Source organism: Pogona vitticeps, chromosome 3, assembly GCF_051106095.1.
Source record: "Pogona vitticeps strain Pit_001003342236 chromosome 3, PviZW2.1, whole genome shotgun sequence".
NCBI lineage: Eukaryota > Metazoa > Chordata > Lepidosauria > Squamata > Agamidae > Pogona > Pogona vitticeps.
The window spans coordinates 159,241,285-159,258,633 of NC_135785.1; the positions used below are offsets into that span (position 1 = coordinate 159,241,285).

Below are 17,349 nucleotides of genomic sequence, written 5' to 3' on the forward strand. Positions count from 1 at the left end.
CACCCAATGCTTAGCATATAAACTGTTACAGGTAGTTGGTGGTCCAGTCAATGAGCATAGCACATGTAGGGAGAGTTTTTAAAAAATTCTGCTAGGTTGTGCAAACACTAAAGTTACCACTAGAATCTGTTTTACATGGAACAATTGTGTATGCAAGTCTGAACAGGAAGCAACATCTGCCTTGAAGACCACCAACTGGTTCTTCATGTCTTCATACTGTGTCAAATCAATTATCATTCCTTTAGTGGACAAACACCAGCAGAATCCGATTTTCAGCTACTTGAAATTGCCCGTCGTTTGGAAATGTATGGAATCCGGTTGCATCCAGCCAAGGACAGAGAAGGAACTAAGATCAACTTAGCAGTTGCACATACTGGCATTCTGGTGTTTCAGGTATGTGAGTGTTACATACAGCACTGATGTTACCTGTCTGTCATGGGTTTGGAGGGAAAGTTCCATCCTATGGGGAGTGGAAGGCGGGACATCAGGAGGAGGGGCTGTACTGTATATATATGTGAAGCGTGTGTGGAGAAGTTAGGAGAGCTGGAGAAGAAGCTGGAGAGCTGAGAGAAGAAGCTTGAGTGGGAGTCTGTGTGTCAGACAGGGTACTACTGTGTGTCAGTCAGTACCAACCTGATAGGTTCAGGTGTCTGTATGGTTAGCCAGAACTGATAGGTTCAGGGTCTGTGCTTCAAGTTAAGTGTTCTGTGTGAACCAAACTGTGTGTATGTATGATTGAGACTAAGCCACGTTACTGTATCTTATTCATTTGATCATTTTATTTTCCCTGTGTGTGATTTAAATAAACCTTATTCCTTTGTTAGTTAAAAATCCATCCCTGGTCTGTGTGACTTCTTATAGGGAATGGTTGGTGGCAGCTTAGTGAAACCGTGACACACTCCAGTAGGTCTGGGGTTGTCACAGCTCTCATCATAATTCAGTCTAAATTGCAAAAAAAAAAAAAAAAAAAAAAAAAAAAAAAAAAAAAAAACAGACATTAGTTGGCAGACAAAAATTCTCATGAGATAAGGCCTACTAGAGCCTTACAGTAAAGTTTTATGCTGTGGAATACTTTAGCTCTTGTAAAAAATTAAGAGGGCTTAAAATCCAATTTCTTGGTTAATATGGGCATTGGTGTGAAACACAATAGAACATCACTATCCATCCACTAACTCTAGGCCTTGGGGGGGGCAATGAGTTATAGACCATTTTATAGATGAATTACCTTATTTTGTGGAAGGAAGCATTCATGCTTACTATTTTTGCTTATTATTCATCATCTAGGGTCACACCAAGATCAATGCCTTTAACTGGGCTAAAGTTCGAAAACTGAGCTTTAAGAGGAAGCGTTTTCTTATAAAGTTACGGCCAGATGTAAACGTAAGTCTTTGGAATGGCACAGTGCGATGGAATGGAATTTGAAGTGGCAATGTTCTTTGTAAGGCTCCTCTCTTTTCAGATACTTAACAGAATTTTAAAATGAATTATTCCCGTTTAGTTTTTCATAGTGGGTACTTTAAACAGTTTTCTTTTCATTTCTGCATGCTAATGTGAAAAGAGCTTGGAAAAGCTCTTTTTTAATGGCTACAAACCACCCAGGATCTTGTACTGACTGGCAAATTCTGGGAGAAGTGATCAGAAGGAGTAGTTTTGCCATGCTTTGTATAGGAATATATATAATGCCCCATCCAGTCTCTTGGAGCTGTAATGTAAGAAGTGGATCCTTATCTTCTCACCAGAAGATCATCTCTCTCAGCTTTACTCATCTCACAGCTGCTGAGTTCATTTGGGACTCTCCATGTTTGTACTAGTCATTTTATTATTGCCTGCTCTGTGGGATCTGCTGCTTCCACTTCAGCCGTGAATTGTCATTAGTTAAGAAGCTAGCATTTGTATTTCTTTTTGCTTGCCAGGTCATATGACTGGAATGTGACAGGAAATACAATGGGTGACTTCTTAACTAGCAGCAATTCACTGGAGATTTGTAAGCCTTTGGACTCATGCCAGCAGGCATAGGCAATGGGATTCTGGCAAGTCTTTATATTTTTATATTATAGGACTTCTACAAGGTCCTCTGGGGGATCAAAATTCTTCTTGGGCAAGGGATGTTTATTTCAGTTGCCTTGAGCTTCAGATCCCCACATATCAGCTCCAACTTCCGGTAACCATGCCAGAGTCTTGGGCCTAGTTCTCCCTGAACCACTTCAGGCTGTGTTAGAGGTTTACAAGCTGGTGAGGCAAGGACCATGACATTCACTTTTCTATGTGGAGACAATTGTTCAGTCACATGGTGCCACATCTGTGTTCCAGAATGGTACAGAGCAGACACATCTTTACCACTTTAGTAGAAACTAGACCTAAGTTTTGTATCCTTATCTTAGGTCAGGAACATGTGGACCTCTAATTTACTTCAACTTTGGCCATACTTGCCTATGATGAGAGTCACAGTCCAACAGCATCTGAGGACCATACATTTTCCACACTGCTCTAGTTTTTCATATAGAGGACTGATACTTTAGGAAATGTTTCCATTCAGCCTCCATGAGTTATGAAGTTCATTTTAAAGTATTTATTGTCGGTTTTCTATAGCACCCCACAAAATGGATATCTTGAGACTGGCATCAGTTCTGATTAAAGGATTTGGAGAAGATAAAGTAGGTCAGCAATAGAAATGATTAAGCACTACTTTAAGGGGAAAAAAGATAGCCAGCTTGGTATAGTTGAAGCGTTTCCTGCAATATATTCCCATTATAAGGGTATGTCGTGAACATCTTGACCCAACATGTGTTCTTGATTTGAAATCTAAAGTATATAGTGAATAATTCCAACCTTCCAGTAGGCTCCTTCTTTTTGTTCTGGATGCTGCACGCATCCAGAACAAAAAGATTACGAAGAAAGATTATGAAAATCTATTGGAAAAAGATTATGAAGAATAGATTAAAATATTATTTCATTCTTAGTGAAAATAGAGATAGAAGATACACATTTCAGTTTTATTATTTGTCTTGAATTGACACCACTTAAAACTTCTCAGTTTCGTACAGTCTAATGGAAATGTTTTGGACGTAACGTAAGAAGCTTAGGTACATGGGAAAGTGTGGCTAGGCCAGGGATTCTCATGTGAAAGCCAACCTTTTCCTTGTGACTGTGTACAGTTTTGTATTTTCCTTATTCCAATATTTTCCTTGATTCCAATATGATGCTTACTCTTTTTTTTTTCTTTTCCCCTTTCAGAGTAACTTCCAGGACACGTTAGAATTCTTAATGGCCAGCCGGGATTTTTGCAAGGCCTTTTGGAAGATCTGTGTAGAACATCATGCCTTCTTCAGACTCTTTGAGGAACCAAAACCAAAGCCTAAACCTGTTCTCTTTACTAGGGGATCGTCCTTTAGGTTCAGGTAGGATACAATTTTTCTCCTAAAGGTGGCTTCTGGTCCAAGCAAGGGGGTATGTTACTGGAAGACTCTGGGGTGAGCTCCACACGCTGAGGTCATCACAAACTGCTTCTGGTTTTCTTTACTGTATTAATTCCTGAGAGCACTTTGTTCACTCAGTGTGGCACAGGCTTGATTCAGACATACAGTAATGCTCTTGCTCTAACAAGTGTGGTTTGCCATGGTGGAAACCGATGATGAACTTGAATATTTACTTTCCTTCCTTCCTTTCCCTTCACATCTTGTGTGCCTGGCTTTGTTAAGTCACGGTTTCCTGTGACAGCTAAATCCTGAAACTGACATGCATAGAAGAAGAAGAGAGAGAACTTGGCGGTTCTACAAGCTGTGAGCAGGAACACTGTGTCTGGAGAAAGCCATGAGAAGAGATTACTTATGACATGGTTCAAGTTGAATTTGATGTTGCCACCTTCCAGCACTTTGGGGCAAAAGGCTGGCGGCATGATTTTAGCCTTGCTCAATATTGGTACATATTCGTATATCAAGTATGGTACTGCCCATGAGGCCAAGCTTGTATTGTTTATGGGTGGGTTGTTTTTGCTTTGTTGCTTTTTCAGGTTAAATTGTACTGCAAAATGACTAGACTCTTGGGGCATTTAAGAATTAGATTAGTAGCTGAAAGTTATATTAAGACATGGCAGTACTTTCCTTTATTGGGACCCAAGCAGTTCGCAGTTGTGAAGTATCCGTGCCCATTCAGATGTTTCTGAAGGCTTTAAAGAGCAATTCCAATACTTGTAGGTGATGACCTCCAGTGAGGAATTGTGGCAGAAAGCAAAATATCTAAACAGATGTTGGCCCAGGAGGTCATTAACCTTAAAAACAGAATGATATCCTGCCAAGGACCTCTTGCAATCTTCTGTATTGGTCAGAGTTCTTGCTGCAGGAGATGGGAGAGTTAGTGTGCAGGGCAGAGTCAAAGCCAACATACTGAAAGACATTCTTGGCTGTAACAGGCAATGTGGTGGCCAGCCAGTGGATATCTGGATGTTCCCTTTGATCACCATCTCAGACATGTTCTTTATAGAACAAAATATTTTGTGACCACAATATCCTGTGGCCAATATTGGTACGTTGCCTGCTAATAGCTACTAATACAGGTTTTGAGTGGGCAAATGTTACTAGTGTTACAATAGGTTAGTAAAAGGTTGCTCCTTGATAAGATGTCTAACATTAGCTAATTTGTTTTGAATTTAAATAGGTGCAATAAAATGTGATGAAAATGTGAAAATAGAGAAAAATCAGGATTGACATAGATCTTGTTAGGCATACTATCAAAGATTATGAAATAAGAACTTTTCCTTAATTTTTCATTCATAAACATAATTTTGAGATTGATTTTACATTGATTGTACATTCTTAAGGTGCTGCAAAATAGTTCATTGTAACAGTACAGCTTTCTTTTTCTACTATGTAACCATATAACTACATCAAAAACTAATATTTCCCCCCAGAATATGAATGAATGTGTGAAATTACTTTGTTAAACTTTCCATTTAGGTTTTGGTGTCACCTGGATAGTAGAAAGGCAAATTTGCTTGGGCTTTGAATCTGTTCATAAGAGAGCAGAGGTATATTTTATACTTTAGTTGTTGTTTCTTTTTAAAATTCACCTTTTGCTCTTGATCAGAGGCAGAATAAAAAGTCAAATTAGAAGTTAAATTGACCCTTTCCCTGTGTCTGTTTTGCTGGCTCAGCTCTGTGGGTCACTCGTCACATATATTGGTTTGCACTTTTCTGCTGCATCTGCAGCTTGACTAACATGTGAAGTTTCTTCTTCACACTGAGCTTTTCATGCTTATATAGGGGATAGCTGAGGATGCAGTTTCCCAGGCATGTAATTTGTGGTAACCAATTATGCTGATCTCTAGGCTTTTCACTGCATCTCTCAGAAATTATTCAGTCTCATAATAAAGGTTGACCTGAAGAATCTTTTAAAGAGTGAAAGATGATTTCATTGCCTGTTGGATAATTTTGAAAAGTGTTTTGAGACTCAACATTCCAGATTGCCTGAATAAAAGGGAGGAGCAATTCTTCAGTGTGCTTTCTATGAAGAAGGTCCTAGGGACTGGGATTTTCTGTGAATAGAGACTTCGTAGAGGAGGGGAATCTCTCCTGATTGGACAGAACCTGTATTTTGCAGACTTGGTTAGGAAGCTGTTACTAGCCAGGCTTCATGGAAAGTCAGATTTGTGAGAGAGGGTCATGTGTTTTCATATGATTGTATATTTCACCTGATGTGTTTCCCCTTTCTATGGAATTTTTTTTAGCTGTATGTTTGTATTTTCTTATGTGGCACATTAAAGTGTTATGAAAAGACAACAGCAATGTTCCAAGTGCCTCTAAAACTGTATGTTACAAATTGAAATCTCCTTGCCCTCCTGCACATTTGTTTCTAATTTCTTTAATTTCCTTTCATAACAACAGTGATAGAATCATACTGTAGTTACTTGAGTCTTTGGAAATACTTTCATGTAGTATTTACAAAAGTGGTTTCCTTGCAGAAAAGGGAAATAGCATTTTAATTGTGCCTGTTTATCAGTTCAATTATTTTACTTTGTCATTACTTGGAGAGCATGAGGGAATATCCCATTTAGATAGCAATGAATACTTGATTAGCATACAGAATGCTTTGTTTGTTTTATTTATCCACAAAACTAACTTTTTGACAGTCATTTCATACCTGGCAAATTTCTTTCACAACTATTACCTCCGCTTATAAGCACACTGGTGCATCTGATGAATGTATACGGGTCTCTCTAGACATGTGAACTTGAGGCAGGAAAGTGTTATTAAGTACTGTATGGTACAAGATGAGTATGACTGTAAAAATATAAGATGATACAAACTGTCAGTCGTAAGATGAGTACTTACAGTTGTAAGCACAGGATACGAGATGAGAACAATTTTAGGAAGAATCCTTTATTCCACCAATATTAACCCTGCTATGTGTTTGTTTGTTTTTTGTTTTTTCCCTTCCCAGTGGCCGAACTCAAAAGCAGGTTCTTGACTATGTTAAAGAAGGAGGACACAAAAAAGTACAGTTTGAAAGGTTAGAAAGACTTCATCATGTTCCTTACTGGTCTGGTCTATTTGCTTTCAAAGATTTTGGGGTTTTTTTAATGTACAGTTTTAAATGATTAAACATTTATGTATAGCATAGGGACAGAGGGAAAGTGAATGGGAGAAGAGTGAGAGGGGAATATTCATTCATTCATTCATTCATTCATTCATTCATTCATTCATTCATTCATTCATTCATTTACAATATCCTATCAGAGGAATAGTTAATCATCTATTTTTGCCATAGATGTTATTAATTTTGTTTCAGCAGGATATCACATACTGTAATAAATCTCACCAGAACTTTGGTTTTTGTTATGAAGAGCTGATGGGGTAGCATTGTCACAAGAATAGGCAAAAAAAGGTTACTACACTTCTGTGAACTTTTCTTATTTTTCTATTCTTTTCTCCATTTTGCTCTATTAGTTAGTCTTTCTGCCTTAGTGTTCCCAGATTTCCTGATAGCATTCCAAGAAAAGAGCTAATGTGCTTCTCTTGAAGCCATGATAATTTTAAACCCCGAGTAATTTGCTGTGTGTTGTAATCATATTTATGAGTTCACTTTTGTTGTGTAGATCACAAATCCTATATAATCCTGTCTCTGTTCACCCATCAAATTGGTTGCCTTAGGCCAATGTACCCATATACTGATACTGTATACATCAACATGGAGTGAGTTGCAGAATATGTTTCCATGTCTACCATACTTTTAAAGATTCTTGTGGAACCAGTTAGACAGTTCCTTCAGAGACTGGCTAACGATTTCGTCAGTAGGGCATGGCATTAAAGGGGTTCAAGGGGTCTCTCATTTCCTCATGTACCCATGCCACTGTACAGTTGCTAACTTCCAGCTGTGAAGTTAGCAACTCTTCCATAGCATCTTCCATGCAGTCATTTCTTCTTTTACTATTTTTCTTAAAGGCTCAAGGCAAACTTATTTAGCTTAGTCAGCCGAAAGACAGCTTTAGAAAAATTGGAAGTGAACCTGGCCTGCTTAATCTCTAAAAGGAAAACAGCAGTGTACACAAAATAAATTAATGTGCAGTATGTCTCTCCTTACTCACCTGTCAAGCTCAAAAGTATGACTCTCAAACAAACCCTCAGAGCACTACAAGATTACCACACCAATTGGTAGGTAGCTTGAGTCTGTGGTTGTTCATTACAGCTGGCATTAATTCCTGAAAGGGTTAATTCCAGTGTGAAATCAGATAATCTTTCCAGTCATATCAAATTTCATCTGGGTATCAAGGTATAAGTTGATTAAATACTCTCTCTCTTCAGAGAATGAGAATAAACCATTGTTTCACTTATGCTGAAGTATTCTAGAAATCCACATTTTATTCAGTCTACTTTTTCCCAGGTAGAAAATAAATTCTTGGCAACATCAGCTTGTCTATTTCTACAATCCTTTATTCAACTACATTGCTTCTATGTTCCATGTTCATAAAATATTCTAAATAGTTAAAAATATAATTTCTGTTATAGTCATGTTGCTTCAGTTACACAGAAATTAAACTTACAGCAATGAAAAAGCTGTAGGTGCAAATGCATAAAAATGCATAAAAGACATCCAAAAATGTTGCGTCCATGAAAAAAATAGTCACAAATGCTCAAAAGTAAATGAAGTTGTAGTTAAATAATTTCATAACATCTATTTCAGTTATAAGCTTCTAGCTATAAAAGTTACAGTAAAGAACTTAAATCATATGTCAGTCCAAAAATACAGGGGCCTATAGCCTGAAAAACCAATGCAGTGTGGTGGATAGGGTGATGAACTAGCATTCAGGAGCCCCAGGTTTGAATGCCTTCTCAGTCAGAGAAACTCACGGGGATCTGGAACTGGTCAAACTATTCCTTAAATAACTCGCTTACCTTAGAAGCCCTATTATTAGAGTCTGTAAGTCAGCTCCAGCTTGACAGCACATAACAGTCTAAAAAGGCACAATAAAAAGACAGAGAGTGCATCTCTAAAACACAACATTACAAAATGGGATGCTGCTCCCTGCTCATCTATTTGACGAAGGGTTTGTTTTTTTCCATTCTAGGCACATTTTCATTACCTATTAATAGGTATTGTAGCACAGAAACTAGCTGTTTCAAGCTGTGCACTGTTAGTTGCGGGTTTCCTGCTGGAGTCCAGCTGAAGCGCTGTCGAGATTCTGGCCAGTACAGAGGGGTTCACACAGACCACTCAGACACAGTACCTGGACTTTCCTGGTGTGGGTGATTTCCAGGAGGGTCAAATGTACTGCTGGCTGGAATCTTCCTGTCTGGTGATTACTGCACTTAGTTAATTTCACACACACACACACACACATACACACATACACACACACACACACACACACACACACACAGAGCGAGAGAGAGAGAGCGAGAGAGAGAGAGAGAGAGAGAGAGAGAGAGAGAGAGAGAGAGAGAGAAATTATACCCCTAGCTGACACAGCTGACCAGGGGGAGTGGAGTGTTGGACAGTGGAAGAGAGAATTTTTGTTTGTGATTACCAAATCTGTTGCTAAAGTCATCTGTGACAGGGTAAGTGCAATGTTTTTGCTAAGCTGTATAATGCTCCTAGCAACAGGTCTGTATTCTGAGTCATCTTTTGTGGTCGCAGGATCACTCCTTTGCTGCTCTGTTCTTTTCCTTTTCTGAAAGTTTGTGTAACTCCTTCAGTAACGTATTACAGATGGATACAGTCACTTCTCTGACTGAGAAGATCTGTTCAAAGCTGGATTTTCTGCTAATGCACATTTGTCTGCCGTGCTTTATTAATGGACTGGAGAACAGTATATGGATTTTTAGAAAATTGTTTTTTTGCAAAATGTTTGTGCTTTTTCCTCCCATCCCCAGGAAACACAGCAAGATTCACTCTGTTAGAAGCCTGACTGCAAAGCCTTCAGAACAGCAATCAGAGGTGCCAAAAGAAGTCAGTTATATTCCATTCTTTCACAAACATGAGTTCTAATAACCCTATTTGTCTTTGCCAGACCTTGTTCAGTATTGTGCTCACAGCCAAATGAAGAGCAACACCATGGTTTTAAGCAACCTTATCCTTTCCCTGGTTTGGAATGAACAGAATGTGTAAGCACTGGTGAAAGATTTCACTTACCGTAGGCAATCTTTACCAATAAAAAGATTAAAGTAATATGCCCAACGAATGTATATATTACTAATTGAGGAATTTAAATAAATTATGCAGATGTGATTTTGCTGTGTGTGATTAGCATACTTTGATACAATTTGAACAAAGTTAGGTTTCTTCCCACCCAGATTGAAGAAATCTGTGATTTACATGGCAGATACTGTAACATGAAACAGTACACAGGTGGCCACCTTGGTAAGGGAGGGCAGGGAGCTTCCTGGGATGAATGCCATCTTTATGAACCATGAAAACAATTCTATTCTGCTTTTTTGAGAATGCTGAAGAAAGTCATCCCAGCTTATCTACAGAAAGATCATTTCCCCCCTAAATTGTTTGCTAACTTTCATAATTCCTCAAGCATAAAATAAGACCCAAGAAGTCCAACCTGCTAATAATTTGTGGTCATTATCTCCTTCAGACGATGGTTGTCCAGAGGTGGGTCAAAGGAAGAAAATGAGCTATTGGTGAAATTCCTCTTAACATAAGATGAAAATAGAACATATTTCCAAGAAAAGGAAGAATAATAGCCATATAAGTATTTTGGCTAAAACCATTTAATTCAGAAAGGAATTTCCTCCTTACTTGTGTTGAATTATAGGTTGAGTAGGGTCACATTCAATATATTTGTTGCCATGTAGTTCATTTTTTAAATGTTTGTGTGAATCCTTCAGGTATGTTTGCTTTGCTACTATGCGCGTCACCTTTATTTCACATTTATCTTTCATGTTCCCCACTTGCTATATATCACAGTGTTTCTTACAGTGATGATGAATTAGTTTCAATAAGTGACTTAAAGAGTGATAGAATGAAATGTTTAAACCTCTTGCATGCAGACTAATTTATTCTGTTGGTTCTTCCAAATATGGCCTACAATCCAGAAATGCTCCAAAGAACCAAATCCATTGTGGTATAATGTAATTGGAGGAGGTATTAGTGTGCAGTTGGATGCAAAATTGCAGTGGAGGGGGAATCAGTTGGGAACTGATAGAAGCCAACTCGGAAGGATTGAAATGGCCCAAACAGCACTTTTTTTACCCAGCTGTGCATTCGGTGTCCAACTGCATGCTGAAAATGATACTGGTACATGTGACATCTTCTCATAGAAGTATAGAAACCTGCTTCATGCCAGGTCAGAGTATCTGTGCATACAGCTCAGTATGTCGTATGCTGAAGGGATGTGACTCTTCTAGATTTCAGGAGTCAGTATTCTATGTTACCTGCTGTCTGATTTCCTGACTGGAGATTCCAGAGGTTTAACCTGGCATAAAGCAATTAGAAAATGGGTGCCATACCAATAGGTTATGTCGTGCCCTGTTTCCTTTGCCTCCACATTACATTGAAGGTCAGAGATCTGTACAGTTCAACAGCTTATCCTTTGTAATACTAACCTGTTTATGATGCACTCATAACATACTTGATTTTGAAACTGGTGCTGATTTCTCTCCTTTTCTCCTTTCATAAACTCTGTTTCTTTTTCCTCCTTATTGCTTTACAGAGCAGCAGTTTTACATACGGAGATGGTGCTGATTCCCCAGTGGTGCAAAGCTGTCGACAAGGGAAGGAGTTAAAAGTGGAAGATGGTGGACAACTCACAGCCCCTTCCCTGAACAAGAGCCCCAAGGAAGCCAGGAGGCTGGATGGTGCTGTAATGGCAGCAATGGAGGAGGAAGAGGAGGTTGCCCAGGACAGAGCACAGCACAGTAGATCTCAGGCACAGCAGCCGAGCACAGGTCCTGCATCCCGAGCTGCTCGTGGCAGTAGCACGTCCATTCCTTTCATTGACTGCAGTGATGTAGATAGCGAGTATGACCTCCTCAGGTGGCAAATAACCCGATCACATTCCCAAACAAATGACAATTATGAGGGTGATTTGACCAGTGGTGCCTACATTGATTGTAGAGGTGAACAACATAATAGCAATAGACATAGGGATTCCTCACTCTCCTCTATAAAAGCATCCTACCATGCCACTGAAGACTGTAGTGATGGCAGTCCCACTAGTAGGTCCTTCTATGTTGGTGGGAGTCCCAGAATTCCACGACACAGCACTCTGGTGGATGAAATGTTTAGGGGTCCAGATACTCGTAGTCCATTGGCCCCTTCCTTGACTTCCAATAGCAAAGGGTCAAGCCCTCCCATGAGTTTCATCAGAGCAGAGTGTCAGCGCTGTGTCTCTGAAAATGGGCATGACTACAGGGCCAGGAGTGAAGATGAGGATGGTTATTCTTTCAACTGCCCCACTTATAGCAAGTGTTCACCAGTCTCGCGAAGGCCGCATCTGCAGATGCTTCCAAACGCATGCAACAGGTCTGAAACAGATCCATTCATCTTGAGCCATTCATCTTCAACTCCAAATCAGGATTACAGATCAGACAGGCAATATCAAAAAGGAGTGCTTAAAATGGCCCCTGTAGAAAGCAAAGGTATGGCCAATGGTTTGCCAGCTGCTGGCCATTCAAAGCAAAGTCCAGTTATTCAGTCTCTGTATCCTAGAGGCATGATGGACCACATGTCTGCCATTCAAATTATGGAAGGTTCTACAAGCAGTGGGACAGAATCTAGTGACTCAGATTCAGAAATGGTTAACCCTTTCACCCACCCTCTTGTATTTGGGAATCCCATAGTGCTGAATTCATCTCCTGTGTCTAAGAACAAGCATTCCTTTGGCAACCTCCAACTAGAAGAGGAAGTGGAGGAGATGTCTTTAGACCTCAGTGATGAAGATAGGGTTCATGTCTTCAGTTGCTGAGAAAACTGAATAGCACTGCCAAGAGTAGCTTTCCAATCATATAATTCTGTGGTTCCCAACCTTGGGTAATTCAGACGTTTTTGGACTGCAATTCCCAGAAGCCTTCACCACCAGCTGTGCTGGCCAAGGTTTCTGGGAGCTGCTGTCCAAGAGCACCTGGGTTCCCAAAGGTTTGGAACCACTGATATAATTTGTTAGGGGGAAGTTAAACGAGTGCAGGCAAAACATGCCATCCGTTTAGCAGCAAAGCTGCCCTGTTGAAGAAATGGAAAGATTTATTGATAGAGGTGGTTTTGGTAGCAATCACAGTAGTTTGCAGCGAAATCTAATTGTACCTCATGATTTTTGAAGAACAAGAGTAGAGATGGTGGTATTCATATTCATATACGAATATGAATATCCCTCAGTATCTGGACTTAATGAATGTTGGGCCTGTGGGGCCAGACCATACACTCACATGTCCTGCTGCAGTGGTGGCCCCACTTATCCTTCCAATTGCTCCCAGAGTGCTGTTCTCTTCCTGCTCGGCTGGCCACTCGGCAGCCATTCAGGAAGACTCGTCCTCCCTCCCCATGCCTGGAGTGACCAGCTGAGCGGGAAGAGAACTGTGCTCCAGGAGCAATTGGAAGGATGAGCAGGGTACCGCAGCAGCAGGATATGTGAGTGGACGGTGTGGCCCCCAGGCCGGATCCTTGTTAAGTCCAGCTGCGCTGAGATATTTGTATTCGTATATGAATACCCCTATCTCTAGACAAGAGATTTGAGTCCTGATATGATGACCTTGGTAGCTGATTTTTTTAATGAAACAAATCTTGTATATTAAATATTTAAATGACATGTATACAGATAGATAGAATGGTTGCAGTGCATTCCTGTCACTGCATGTAGAAGTTACTCCCAGTGTTTTCAGTGGGACTTAATTCCAAGTATGTCTATGTAGGATTACAGCCTTTGTCATTTGCAAAGCAATATGTGATATCGTGTTACACACATGTGCTTTTCTCTCCTTCCAAGGGAGAGCCTTCTGTTCAGTGCCTCTGTTTAAAGTTTTACACTGCAATCAGAATGCAAGGAATTTTATATTCATTACCAAATCTAGGCAAATCCTTTTTAAAAAAAGTAATGTCATTTTAGAAGAACTAGAGTTATATTTTGCCATCAGCCTCAAGAAGTATTCATGTACTGGAAGCATAAAAATCAATTTTTTTTTCCTGTAGCCTACGCTCCCCCCACTCCACTTTGGACATTCTGAAGAAACAGAGAAAATGGAAAATGCAAATTTTTAAAAATTAATAAAACTTTAGCAGGGAGATGAAGCCAACTCTTTGAAGGAGCATAGTGAAATGTAAATGGAGCAAGTGTTAATAGTCACCATCAAATATACCATATTTTTCACACCATAAGACGCACTTTTTCCCACAAAACGGGGGTGTAAAGTCTGTGCGTCTTATGGAGTGAAGAAAACAGATTATATTTTCCTGTTTTCTTCTCCTAAAAAATTGGTGCGTCTTATGGAAAGGTGCATCTTATGGAGCGAAAAATACGGTAAATAGTCCTATTTTCTAGAAGTCTGTTGTTTTCCGCATGGTTTATTTTACCTATGTGTTTTTGCTGTTGGTATTTTGTCAGTATTAATAACTGAGTCAGTGCCACGTAGGTACCTGCTGCAGATAGGGAAGATTTGTGTCTTGGAAGTAGGCTTTATACACACTTCCCTGGCAGAACTTGAAGAAGTTAATATATTGGGCCGTCACTTATAAAAAGTACAGTAATAGAGTCACTTGGGTGTTTGGTATCAGAGCTTGGAAATTCCAAGTTACAAATAATTTAGGCCTGTTCCTTTTTTGGGAAACACAAGCATAACAAAATTACAGTTTTGTGAGTAAGAACTAAGTTACCTTATTGGTGTAGCATTTTCTAGTTACTTTAACTTTTAAAAAGGCATTTAAAGCCATTTCAGAGGCATTTTGGCAGGACGTTTTAAAATTTTGTGCCATTTTCTTCTCCTAAGATTTTTGTTTAAGTTAGTAACAGAAAGTGACAAAAATTAATGAACAAAACAGCAAGTAACATTACTAGTTACTTTTTCATGCATCATTTTTCAGACAATAACAGAAATGAATTACTTGTACAAAGTAACTTTCCAAGCCTTTTTAAATGGAATATTCCAATCACATTTATCTTTTGATAGTATGTAATAGATGCAGACCGTGGGTATTTAAACAAAGCATTTAGAAGAAATAGCTAAAATTCAATATTTTAAAATGAAATTTTGTATTTCAGAAAGTTTGTATTTAATAAAGGCTTATGTCCAAATGGCAAGATTACCTGCCTAATAGCCTTACTACTATTATTATATGTATTTTATTATGATGGGTAATAGATGCTTAAAGCATGCTCAAAGATGTGCATTGAAATTAAAATATTAAATGGCAGTCTGCAACCGAATTTGACCATTCGTTTATCCACATGTGAGCAGATTGTCAGGATGTTAGAGCTTAGGAAGTTCTATATTTTAATAATTTTAACATGATATAGAACAAAACAGATAAATACTTAAAACTTCTCTGATGCCTTGTATCAAGACATGCCACGTGGTCATTTTAAGTGTACAAATATTTAGATTATGCTTCATCTAGGCTTGTGTAGGGTTGTCAGCATTTCAGATGTTCATGGAATAGGACAGATGAAGGATAGGCAACTTGCTTGCACAAATGTATCTTTGTAATTATGAGGACTAAAAAGTTGATTTATTTAAGGGGAGCTAGGACCATCAGGCTTCTAACAATAGCCAAAAGGATTAGATTGTTGTTTTCAAAAGGGTCTTTGCCACATGCTGCCCATCCCTTTGTGAGTATTCTCTCTGTGTGTGCGTGTGTCTATGTATGTGTGCGCACAGACACAGAAATATATATGCTCCCGTGTAGACATAAAGGCTGTTGTTGTATTAGTATCGTAGACTGTAGACAAGCTCAATAATGGTATCTGTGATTGTAACTAGATTGTGACAGTAGTATAGGTTGGTAGATTAAAGGGAGTGTGTCATTTCATATTGTGCTGAGAAGGGGATCACTATTTTACATTTAGAATAATTTGCCCATTCATTGCCTTTAATATCTGAATGCTTTAATTTAAAATATAACTGAATAGAACCCCTGTTTAGTGTAGATAAAACGTACTAGCGTTACCTCCGCTGATTTCCTATGGTGATGATAGATGGTAGAAATAATCATGTTGCAGAGTAAAGTCTTAGCCTGTCGGGTGTATCACATAGAAACTTGTTTCAGTAATATTTTAAGAACCTTCAGGTAGGTTATGTTCTTCTTTTGCTTGATAAAAACAGTTACTTTTTTAATCATTAGAGATGGCCACTGGTTTGTGAAATATATATATTGTGGTTAATGTGAGCTAAGTGAAAGACGCACTGTAGTGTGTGTTCATGCTCATAGAGAATGGGCTGAACTGAGCGGCTTAAATAAGGTCTAGCATATTTTACATGTCATAGGATAGGTGCAGAACCTAACAGTGTGGATTAATGTATTCTCTAGGGTTTCCCGGCCGGGTTCTGATGGTTGTTGTGGGTTTTTCGGGCTCTTTGGCCATGTTCTGAGAGTTCTGTACTCTACCAGAGTACAGAGAGAGTTCTAACTCCTGTCCTCTGAAGATGCCGGCCACAGAGACTGGCGAAATGTTAGGAAGAACAACCTTCCGAACACGGCCAAAGAGCCCGAAAAACCCACAACTACCACCAGTGTAGATTAAGTTTTCCATACATTGTCCAATTAATATACCGTATTTTTTGCACCATAAGACGCACTTTCCCCCCACAAAACAGGATCGAAGAAAACAGATTATATTTTCCTGTTTTCTTCTCCTAAAAAATTGGTGCGTCTTATGGAAAGGTGCGTCTTATGGAGCAAAAAAATACGGTAAATATTTTTCATTTGAGAATGATGTACCTTCACTGGTCAATGTGTGAAATATATCACTTGGAGGTTATGCATAATAGCCAGTATTGTTTCTCATTCTCAACTTGAGTGCCATTAATCCCCACAAAAGCTGATATCCTGGGTTTCTTTCCCCTTTTTTAAATACAAGTTATTATTATGGTCACAGGGAACTAAGTCCCTTTCATTGAATAAAACAGTTGATCTACCTAGCTCAGTATTGATTCTCTCTCTTATCCCTACCTGGTATTCCCTGTCCTTGTACTAACCAGGCTCAACCGCACTTAGCAAAATCAGACAAGATTGGGTGTGTTCAGGATAGATTGGTAGTCTGTTTAGGGGTTTTTAAACCTCCCGGTCACGAATCAGTTCAGCAGGGCTTCCTTTAGTCTTTTGAAAACTACTTTTTCCTTTCATATGCCACCTGGGATGCAAGTAAGCACTTAATACATTTCCTCATAATGTATGAATGATGGCAAAACTCTTCAGGGCATCTTGGATACAGTGCTTTGGGAGCTGGTGCATGCAGCATAATTGTCATGACCTGACCATGGCAAGAAGCATTGCTTTTTCATCATGCCCATGTTTACTTAAATTTGCCATTATGCCATATCATTGGTCATGTTGACTGAGGCTTCTGAGAATCGTCTTCCAGAACATCTAGAGGGCCAAAATGTCCCCACCTCTTTCTCTTAACCTTCTGAGATCAATGATGTTTCCTTATAAGATTCCTCCATAAAGATCAATGGAACAGTACAAGAAGATCACTGTTTTTTTTTTCCCACACACCCTTTTTAGAGCAACAACAGTACTTGAAGTGACCCCACTCCAACACTCATCATCTATTCACAAGGTGTACTATGTAAAACAATTGCAGGGGTTGGGGATACCTGTCATAAAAGCAGTGTGCATGCTTTTTTCCTGGTTTTTGCTTAGCAGCTTGGTACATCCATTCCTTCTGTGACTTCCTGTTTCACAGATGAGAGAAATCTGGTT

At 39.1% G+C, this 17,349-nt stretch overlaps 1 protein-coding gene across 5 annotated transcripts in view; it reads left to right on the forward strand.

Annotated features, from left to right (window-relative positions):
* The window catches only part of FARP1 (FERM, ARH/RhoGEF and pleckstrin domain protein 1), a 239,662-nt gene that overhangs the window by 176,479 nt on the left and 45,834 nt on the right, over positions 1-17,349 (forward strand). For 3 of the 5 annotated variants that reach the window (XM_072994671.2, XM_072994672.2, XM_078391401.1), the window contains exons 8-13: positions 246-393; positions 1,285-1,380; positions 3,235-3,398; positions 6,436-6,504; positions 9,366-9,441; positions 11,153-11,387. In XM_072994671.2, coding sequence (XP_072850772.2) covers positions 246-393; positions 1,285-1,380; positions 3,235-3,398; positions 6,436-6,504; positions 9,366-9,441; positions 11,153-11,387 — 788 coding nt within the window. The remainder of the gene's footprint in view (positions 1-245; positions 394-1,284; positions 1,381-3,234; positions 3,399-6,435; positions 6,505-9,365; positions 9,442-11,152; positions 11,388-17,349) is intronic. The other 2 variants (XM_072994673.2, XM_072994674.2) reach the window with 1 other exon arrangement.